Source organism: Bison bison, unplaced genomic scaffold (assembly GCF_000754665.1).
Source record: "Bison bison bison isolate TAMUID 2011002044 unplaced genomic scaffold, Bison_UMD1.0 scf7180017846412, whole genome shotgun sequence".
In the NCBI taxonomy this organism is placed as follows: Eukaryota; Metazoa; Chordata; class Mammalia; order Artiodactyla; family Bovidae; genus Bison; species Bison bison.
In genome coordinates this window covers 13,622-24,612 of record NW_011476985.1, presented here as the reverse complement: position 1 = coordinate 24,612, position 10,991 = coordinate 13,622, and the positions used below count along the sequence as shown (strand labels likewise).

Sequence of the window (10,991 nt, the reverse complement as noted above, 5' to 3'; positions counted from 1 at the left end):
CTTGAAAGGAAAGTTATGATCAACCTAGACAGCATATTAAAAAGCAGAGACATTACTTTGTCAACAAAAGTCCATCTAGTCAAAGCTATGTTTTTCCCAGTAGTCATGTATGGATGCGAGATTTGGACTGTGAAGAAAGCTGAGCACCAAAGAATTGATGCTTTTGAACTGTGTTGTTGGAGAAGACTCTTGAGAATCTCCTGGACTGCAAGGAGATCCAACCAGTCCATCCTAAAGGAAATCAGTCCTGAATATTCAATGGAAGGACTGATGCTGAGGCTAAAACTCCAATACCTTGGCCACCTGATGCGAAGTGCCGACTCATTTGAAAAGACCCTGATGCTGCGAAAGATTGAAGGCAGGAGAAGGGGATGACAGAGGATGAGATGGTTGGATGGCATCACTATCTCCATGGACATGAGTTTGAGTAAACTCCTAGAGTTGGTGATGGACAGGGAAGCCTGGCATGGTACAGTTCATGGGATCACAAAGAGTTGGACACGACTGAACAACTGAACTGAACCTGAATGGCACTTTGGAGTAAGGTAGTATGAACATCATAACATGTACATCAATTGTTTCATGTCACACTATACTTTCACTCAAAATACAGCATAGACCAAGTCATGGAACTGACACATTATATTTCTTAGAAGAGGAACTATGAAATCAATGCAGTGAGATAATGTATCCTTATCAACATATAATGCACACTCAATCAGTCAAATTTGAGGAAAAACAGCAACATGAAAGAGAAGTAACAAATATAATTTATAATATAGTGAACCTCTTATGTAAATATAGTTTGCATATGACCCTTATATGGTCAATTTGCAAAATGACACTTAGACAAGAATTATTTAAAATAATTTTTGTCTCTAAGAAATTTGTCATAGTTGATATATTCACAAGTGTAGACAAAAAGACTGAATAAAACAAAAACAGATGCTGTGCTGACCTGAGTTGCTGAAACGCCATGATGTTGAGTGAATAGGTTCTGTAGAACTCATATGTCATAATAATAAAACTGAGGAGAAAAAACAGGACCCTAAGTTCCCCATGTGGAAGGAGGGTGTTTGAAAAAACTCATATGACTGTTGAGTTTAAGTCATCCCACTCCAAGGAGCTTGATTGAAATCACAAATAAGTTTGCTCTTAACATAGACCATGAAAGAGTATGAATGATAAATCAAAATAAATGTTAATAAACAATAACCCACACCTGTACACAAGCACACAAAGAAAACTTCAATGTTTATTCTAAAAATTTGAGAATAAAATGAATCATTTAAATTCCCCTTTTGTACCTACCATTCTTTCTCTCTCTTTTCCCCATAGCATGCCCAATCTTCTTGACTATTCCCTGGTCTACAGCTCCTAATTCATTCTAATACACTCTAAAAATTAATTTAACTACTTTGCTTATGTTTCATTTCTTTTTCTCAGAAATGGCAAAGTTTTTTTTCTTCTGTTTTTCTTACACGAATGGATTTATATCCCTTGGAAGTGTGAGTGACATGCAAAAGCCATTCTCTAAAATATGTGAAGAACTTATTTATATTTGCTTTTTCTTCTGAAAGCACAGATAGAAAAGTATAAAGTCCTGAAACTAATTTACAAGAATCACATTGATAGTGATCTTTAAGGAAAAAAAAATATTTCATAATTTCATCCAAATCCTTTATAGGGCATATTTTACATCTTTGTTCCTCAAACTGTAGATCAGGGATTTAACTTGGGGATAACAAGGGTGTAAAATATAGATGCCACTTTATCAATGTCAAAGGAGTGTCTGGACTCTGGTTGCACATACATAAGTAGTAATGTTCCATAAAACACGGTGACTGCTGTCAGGTGGGACCCACAGGTAGCAAAAGCCTTGTGCCTGCCTTCAGCAGAGTTTATCCTGAGAATGGATTCAAGAATAAGAAGGTAAGACACAAGAACTATCAAAAGGAAGACTATCAAACTAAAACTTGCTAAGAATAATATATTGAATTTCATGTGTAGTTGAACAGAGCAAAGATATCAAGGGGAGACAGTAACAATAGAAATGTTTGATGATGTGGTAGCTACAGAGGATAAATTAAAAATCTTTACAATGACTAGAAGAGACACAAATGTGCAATAGAAATAAGGAGTTGCAACCAACACCCAACACAACCTTTGTGACATGGTGACTGGGTGGAGCAGAGGGTGACAGTCATAGGGCATTGCTTTCAGAATAACAAGTTCATGAATAATCAACAGAAGAAAGAAAGCTAGTTGTATTGTACAAAAATAATACAAGATTTTATTTTGATCCACCACAAAATTTGCTAACATTTTGGGTACCTTGGTTGTTGAATAACCAAGATCAGTAAAAGCCGGGTATCTGAGAAAGAAGTACATGGGTGTCTGTAGCCTGGAGTCCCTCTTGGTGAGGATGACCATGCCCAAGTTGCCCACCACTGAGATCACATAGATGATGAGGAAGAGCACAAACAGTGGAGCCTGCAGCTCAGGGCGGTCTGTGATTCCCAGGAGGATGAATTCACTCAGCAGTGTTTTGTTGTGTTTTCCCATCTGGGCCTATTGGAAAATCTATTCTTGACAGAGATAGCACAGTCATGTAGTACATTTAGGTAAATTTTTGGCATTTTATATATCTATATTTACATTTTAAGCTTTATTAATACTCTATGCTCTCTGCCTGGAAATAAAGCCTAGATATATAGAAATATTAACAGAAATGAAGATAGAAATACATGTGGAGATAGGGAGAGATGTGTAGCTTCCCAAAGGGGAAAATTTGTCCTCCAAAGAATATTTGATAATGCTTTGAACAATCTTGGTTTTCATCACTGCAGGACAGATACTACTGGCTTCTAATAGTTAAGATTTAGTGAGGCTTCTGAACATCCTACTAGATTAGGGTAGACCCAATAAATAAGGATTGCTGCTGCTGCTGCTAAGTTGCTTCAGTCGTGTCCAACTCTGTGCAACCCCATAGATGGGCCCACCAGGCTCCGCTGTCTCTGGGATTCTCCAGGCAAGAACACTGGAGTGGGTTGTCATTTTTTTCTCTGATGCATGACAGAGAAAAGTGAAAGTGAAGTCACTCAGTCATGTCCAACTCTTAGCGACCCCATGGACTGCAGCCTACCAGGCTTTTCCATCCATGGGATTTTCCAGGCAAGAGTACTGGAGTGGGGTGCCATTGCCTTCTCCAAATAAGGATTATACGGCCCAAAATGTCAGAGAACTAAGATTGGCGAACCCTGATCATGTGTGTGCACATAGCTACAGTCCATAGGGTAGCCAAGAGTCAGACACAACTGAAGTGATTTAGCACACACACACATAGATCCATACAAAGGTAAATAAAAAACAGAAAGGAAAAGAAGTGATATACACTTTAGCTTCTTTATGGATGGGAATGTTTAGAAGCCCTCACTTTAAAACATATTTATGTGAAAGACTTTATGTCTACTGAATGCACAGGATGAAATGATGAACACACTTGCCTAATATTGGAAAGAGATCTGAAGTTAAAGAAATTCTATCAGATCATGTTAAACATAATCAGCTTTCGTATCAGGAAACATTTTGAGAAGTGTGCATAGACGGTATAATCCATTATATGTACATTTTTGGTACATACAAAGTAGTACTTTGGCAAATACAAGCTATCTTAATCTCTTTATGCATGCATGCCTGCTCAGTCACTTGAGTTGTGTCTGACTCTTCCCAACCCCATGCACCTTAGCCCACCTGCCTTCTCTATCCACAGGGTTATCCAAGTAAGAATCCTGGAGTGGCTTTCTATGCCTTCCTCCAGGGGACTGAACCCTTGTCTCCTGCAGTGCGGGTGGATTTTTTTCCACTGAGCCATAGTGGAAGCCCCTAATATCTTTATACCCATCAGCAAAATCAACTATTTCTTGCAAGGTTGTTGGGAAGATAACTAAGAATGAAATCTTTCCGTATATTCATGGAACCTGGAAATATCTTCGTATGTCAGCTAAATAGGATTTTCCTGATATTTATTTTTCATTTCTTAATGGAGACAGCAAGTTACCTAAAACAGGTTTTTTTTTTTTTATACATGTACATACAAATTCTGTTTGTGTGACTGAACTTTTTTTCAGAGGTATGATGATGAATAGATATTGTGTTTCCATGTAAGAGTCCTCAGTGCCCTCACCATGACCAACTTGATGCCTACAAGGGGCGTAGAATCAGTGCTATATTGCAAATCATCAGACAATCTAGATATTGGTAAAATATGGCACCACACAAAATATACTATCTTTACCTGTAATGAAAACTCTGTCATGGCTTTCTCATGTGCTTCATAAAATACATATTGTGAACAATTTATGGATTCGTTTCTGGCCTTTGAGACTCTCCCTAAGGAGATGCCAAGCAATTTCTTGATTATCCCTGAAGCATTTGAAATCTTAACAGCAACAAGGGAGGAGATGTGGCTATTAGTAGTCTTGAGCAATTTGTGTTTCCCAATAGCCTAGTCAGAATTATTTCTGTGCATTTCATTTTCCTTTTCCTCATACTTGCTGCTGCTGCTGCTAAGTCGCTTCAGTCAAGTCCAGCTCTGTGCGACCCCATAGGCAGCAGCCCATACTTTGGTTCATATTAATTCTGTTCCTATGGTTCACCCTAATACAACCTCATAAAGATTTGGATTAAGATATATTTTATCCATAGTACAAGCCCTTCAGGATTCCTGTAGCTCCTCAGTGATCTCCTTAAGTGGATAGCATAATGGAGATGTATTAAGTCATTGTCTTATTTAAAATGTTTAAATGCATTAAATATAATAATATGATGTGTCTAGATAAGATCATGTTTCCCTTTTATTTTTTTCTTTTTAAAACTCTAAGGAGAGGAATTAGCTACTTCTATTTTACATTCTCATTCCATACAGCATCAGTATCATTTTATTACAGAATTCTCTTTCACTTGCTTTGTTTTCATTACATTTTAATGTACTGAAATGTTGAATTCAACATTTTCACTACCACATGCAATACCCATTCTCATTTTTCTGTCTCAATTCACAGATTCTACTGTGCTTCATGTAAGCCTTGCATGATCAATATATTTTGCAGTATTGTCATATTTTGTGCACATATGTTTTACTGTCTACCTATTATTATTGAACAGCAAATTGCATTGTTTAATGTAATTTGCTGATTATTTGTCATATACCATGATGTGTTTTTTTTCTTCTTTATTCATTACAGTAAAAAATACATAAAGAAAGTTGTGGATCTTTTCTTTATAAATGTATATGTTGTTGTTTTTTCATCCTCAGCTATCATGAACACTACTACAACATATAGGCCAATAAAAAGCCTTAAGTTTGACATGTTGATATGTTGTGAACAAATTCTACATGATACACACATCACATGTCTGCCTCTGTGAGTGTTCCTGTGTAGACAGAGATAGAGACAGGACTTTTGAGTTTTTATGCCAGTCTGATTTGAGAGTCCATACCACAGATCATGGGAGAAGTGCTTGCTTTTTTCAAATGCCAAATTTTTAACAAAATATCACAGGGCATCACAAAAGAAACACACAGAAATATCACAAGGAAACAAGGAAAATAGATCAATTCAAATAAACATAACTCTCCCATATATAAACAAACTGAGGACACAAACAGAGGTAGAAAGTAATTTAAAGAGAACCAAATCAAAAACTCAAAAGCCGAAAACATAACAATTGAATTAAAATTTTACTACTTGGTTTCACCAACAGATTAGAACAATCCGGTTAATAATCAGGGAATTAAACTCAAGTCATTTTAAAGTATTGAGTATGAGGAGTGAATAATAATAATATTAATAGTAATAATAATTAGTGAAGAGATACTAAGGGACTTAGACAACACCACTAAAATAGTTTATTTAAGGAAATAATGGGCAAGAATTCCCCACATTTGAAGAAAGACAGATAACAAAGTACAAATGCAAGAAACTAACACATATAAGTGGGGGGGAAACTTCCATAACTCACACAGAAACATATTATGATCAAGTTGTGGCAATCAAGTCATTTAAATTTCCCTTCTGTACCTACTATTCTTCCTTACCCTCACATAGCATACACACAGTCCTTGATTGCTCTGATGGTCTATTCTACTGTCCTCTAAAATATACTTAATTGTTATGCCTATATTTCATCACTTCTCAGAGATGGCAAAGGTTTTGCCTTTTTCTTTTTGCCAATGTGTTTATATCACTTAGGAGTGTGACTATCAAGTAGAATACTCCAAATTCATGATGATCTTATATGTATTTGCTTTTCCCTCTGAAAGCACCCACCACAAGGTGGAAAGTAGCCAACCTAGTTTGTAGGAATGACATTGACAGTGGCTTTTAAGGAAAGATATTGCAAAGTTTTTTCCATGTCCTTTGTAGTGCGTATTTTACATCTTTGTTTCTTAAGCTATAGATCAAGGGGTTCAACATGGGAATAACAAGGGTGTAAAATATAGATGCCATTTTATCAGTGTCAAAGGAATGACTGGACTCTGGTTGCACATACATAAATATCAAAGTCCCATAGAATACGGTGACCACTGTCAGGTGGGATCCACAGGTAGAAAAAGCCTTCCGCCTACCTTCAGTAGAGTTCATCCTGACAATAGCTGCGAGGATGAGGAGGTAAGACACAAGGACTATTAGAAGAGAGAAAATCAAATTAAATCCTGATAAGACCAGGATAATTAATTCAATTTCATGTGTGTTTGAACAGAGCAGTGATAATATGGGGAGACTGTCACAATAGAAATGACTGATGATGTTATAGCCACAGAAGGATGAATTAAAAATGTTTACAGTGACTAGAAGAGAAACTAATGTGCTATAGAGGTAGGGGATTGCCACCAGTGCCCAACACACCTTTTGGGACATGATGACTGTGTAAAGCAGGGGGTGACAGATGGCCACGTAGCGGTCATAGGACATTGTGGCCAGAATAAAAATCTCACTAATAATGAACATGATGAAGAAAGCCAGCTGTGTGGCACACAAATGATAGGAAATTTTATTCTGATCCACAACAAAATTTACCAACATTTGGGGTCCTACAGATGTTGAATAACCCAGATCAGTAAGTGCCAGGTGCCTGAGGAAGAAGTACATGGGTGTCTGTAGCCTGGCATCCACCTTAGTGAGGATGACCATGCCCAAGTTGCCCACCACTGAGATCATGTAGATGATGAGGAAGAGCACAAACAATGGAGCCTGCAGCTCAGGGCAGTCTGTGATTCCCATGAGGATGAATTCGCTCAGCACTGTTCCATTGTGTGTTTCCATTTAACCAGAGAACCTATTTTAATAGAGACATCATATAGTCAATGATATCATTAATGAACTTTAGTGATTTCTTTTAGTTTACATACATGACATAAATAAAATAAATTTAAATTATATTTTAAACACAAAGAAAAAATTCTGCATCCTATAAATAAAACATACAAATATAAATAGAAATTAAAAAGAGAGGTAAATATACATCTGGAGAAAAAGAGAGACCTATAGTTTTTCACTGATGAAGATTAACCCCCCAAAGAACATGTAACAGTATTTTGTGGCATTTTGGTTGTCAGCACTGGAGGTAGTTAGAAACCAGTGAGACTGGTATTTATCCTAGTATATTAGGGCTGCCCCCAAAACAACAAAGGAGCTTCTCCAATGGCTTAGTGAGTAAAGAATCTGCTTGCAATGCAGGAGACTCAGAAGACATGCGTTCAATCCCTGGGTTGGAAGATACCCTGGAGGAGGAAACGGCAACCCACTGCAGTATCCTTGTCAAGAAAATTCAGTGGATACAATCTGTGGGATCACAAAGTGTTTGATGTAGCAACAAGGAATTATACAGAATTGAACAGAGGTTTAAAAATAAGGGAGTTCTAACATCATACCACATTGTGTTTTTATTTTTATTTAACAGGGAAACATTCCATATAACATATATGGGTTGATATAATCTCTGTTACAGCTATACTTTTTGTATATGCAAACAAGTACCCTGGCAAATATGGTAGGTTATTTCAATCTCTTTCCTGCCAGGTTGTTGGGAAGATATATGAGATTTAAACATTTAATTCCATTTATGTTATCTGAAAATACCCTTCAATGTCTAATACATAGAATTTTTGTGTGCATTTGCTTTTAATTTCTTAGTGGAGAAAGCACGCTACCTGAATGGGATTCTCCTTACACATGCATATATAAATTATTTTTGTGTGACTTCCTTCTTGGGTGTATGATGGTGAATAGACTGAGGGCTGTGTTACCCAGGAAACAGCCCTCAGTGTGCCCACTCCCCGCATGACCCCTCCGCATGACTGCAACTGGGACCATCAGTGAGCTCTTGCTCTAGGTATTTTAATCTTCTATATAACTTAAAATATGTAATATATATTTACTTAAAATGTAACATTTTTCTTCCTCCCCAACTGCATTTTCATTAAAACTGACATATACTGAATTATTTGTAACACGGACAGTATATTTAGCCAAGGAGAAACCGAAGTCACAATGAGGAAACTGAGTAACTCGAGAGACTGTGATGTAACTAAAATTGGTTTTAGATAATGAAGTTTCATAAATACTTCCTTTGGATAAAAGGGTTATCTATAGAAAAAGAAAAGTTTTAAATTGTTATATATTACACAATCAGTCAGTCAGTCAGTTCAGTTGTTCAGTCGTATCCGACTCTTTTCGACCCCATGAACCACAGCATGCCAGGCCTCCCTGTCCATCACCAACTCCCGGAGTTCACTCAGACTCATGTCCATGTCGCATACTGAAAAAAGTTAAAAAAGGATATACAAGCATACATCTGTATCTATCTATCTATATTTATATGTATCATACATTTCCAGAATGTTTTTTGTCTGCTTTCACATTAAGGCTGCAAATAGCATCCATACAACATTAAATGCAGAGGTATAAGTACAGTGAATTAAAGATACATATGAATAGTCCTCAGAAGACATCATTCTTATCATGAATATTACTCAGAAAACAGAATGATACCAGACTAGAATGTAGATTTTTTAACGTAAAAGAATTGACCAAGGTTTGCAACACTGCACAGTATGTGGTGATCAAAACCATCCCCAAGAAAAAGAAATGCAAAAAGGCAAAATGTTTGTCTGAAGAGGCCTTACAAATAGCTGACAATAGACGAGAAGCTAAAGACAGAGGAGAAAAGGAAAGATATAGCATCTGAATGCAGAGTTCCAGAGAATAGTAAGGACAGATAAGAGCCTTCCTAAGTGATCAATGCAAAGAAATAGAGGAGAAAAAAAATAGAGGAAAACAATAGAATGGGAAAGACTAGAGATCTCTTCAAGAAAATTACAGATATCAAGGGAATATTTCATGCAAATATGGGCACAATAAAGGACAGAAATGTTTGGACCAGACAGAAGCAGAAAATATTAAGAAGAACTAGCAAGAATTCACAGAAGAACCAAAAAAAATTAAAAATTAAAAAAAAAACAACTTAATGACCCAGATAACAAAAATGGTGTGATCACTCAATATGGCAGCAAATTTGCAAAACTCAGCAGTGGCCGCAGGACTGGAAAAGGTCAGTTTTGATTCTAATACCAAAGAAAGGCAGTGCCTAAGAATGTTCAAACTACCACACAATTGCACTCATCTCACATGCAAGCAAAGAAATGCTCAAAATTCTCCAAGCTAGGATTCAACATTACATGAATCGAGAACTTCCAGATGTTCAAACTGAATTTAGAAAAGGCAGAGGAACCAGAGATCAAATTGCCAACATCTGTTGGATAATAGAAAAAGCAAGAGAATTACAGAAGAATATCTACTTCTGCTTCATTGACTGTGCCAAAGCCTTTGACTGTGGATCACAACAAATGGGAAAATTCTTAAAGAGATGGTAATACTAGACCACCTAATCTGCCTCCTGAGAAACCCATATGCAAGAAGCAACAGATGGAACCAGACATGGAACAAGGTGTCCTTTGCCAACAAAGGACTGTATAGTCAAAGCTATGGTTTTGCAGTAGTGATGCATATATGTGAGAGTTGAACCATAAAAAAGGCTGAGCACTGAAGAATTGACGCTTTTGAACAGTGGTGTTGGAGAAGACTCCTGAGCGTCCCTTGGACTGCAAGAAGATCCAGCCAGTCAGTCTTAAAGGAAATAAATCCTGAATATTCATTGGAAGGACTAATGCTGAAGCTGAAGGTCCAGTATTTTGGCCATTGCATGTGAAGAGCTGACTCATTAGAAAAGACCCTGATGCTGGGAAACATTGAAGGCTGGAGGAGAAGAGGATGACAGAGGATGAGATGGTTGGATGGCATCATCAACTCAATGGACTTAAGTTTGAGCAGGATCCAGTAGATGGTGAAGAACAGGGAGACCTGGCATGCTGCAGTCTATGGGGTTACAATGAGTCAGACACGATGGAGTGTCAACAACTAAAAGAAAAGCAACCAGTTCAGTTTAGTCACTCAGTCGTGTCCGACTCTTTGTGACCCCATGAATCACAGCATGCCAGGCCTCCCTGTCCATCACCAACTCCCGGAGTTCACTCAGATTCACATCCATCGAGTCAGTGATGCCATCCAGCCATCTCATCCTCCGTCGTCCCCTTCTCCTCCTGCACCCAATCCCTCCCAGCATCAGAGTCTTTTCCAGTGGGTCAACTCTTCGCATGAGGTGGCCAAAGTACTGGAGTTTCAGCTTTAGCATCATTCCTTCCAAAGAAATCCCAGGAATGATCTCCTTCAGAAAGGACTGGTTGGATCTCCTTGCAGTCTAAGGGACTCTCGAGAGTCTTCTCAAACACCACAGTTCAAAAACATCAATTCTTCAGTGCTCAGGCTTCTTCACAGTCCAACTCTCACATCCATATATGACCACAGGAAAAACCATAGCCTTGACTAAATGGACCTTTGTTGGCAAAGTAATGTCTTTGCTTTTGAATA

The 10,991-nt window shown here is 37.5% G+C and overlaps 1 protein-coding gene and 1 pseudogene across 1 annotated transcript; both read right to left on the bottom strand.

Moving 5' to 3' along the window:
* Window positions 1–1,660: 1,660 nt before the first annotated feature.
* Window positions 1,661–2,565, bottom strand: LOC104988278 (annotated as a pseudogene).
* A 3,821-nt stretch (window positions 2,566–6,386) lies between these two features.
* LOC104988271 (olfactory receptor 8K3-like) lies at window positions 6,387–7,328 on the bottom strand. The gene has a single exon (XM_010839553.1). It carries the CDS (start codon window positions 7,326–7,328, stop codon window positions 6,387–6,389), a length of 942 nt encoding a protein of 313 aa, XP_010837855.1.
* Between the last annotated feature and the right edge of the window lie 3,663 nt (window positions 7,329–10,991).

What these genes read in the sequence shown, in the direction of transcription:
- LOC104988271 (XM_010839553.1), bottom strand. Translation starts at nt 7,328, where the DNA reads ATGGAAACACACAATGGAACAGTGCTGAGCGAATTCATCCTCATGGGA.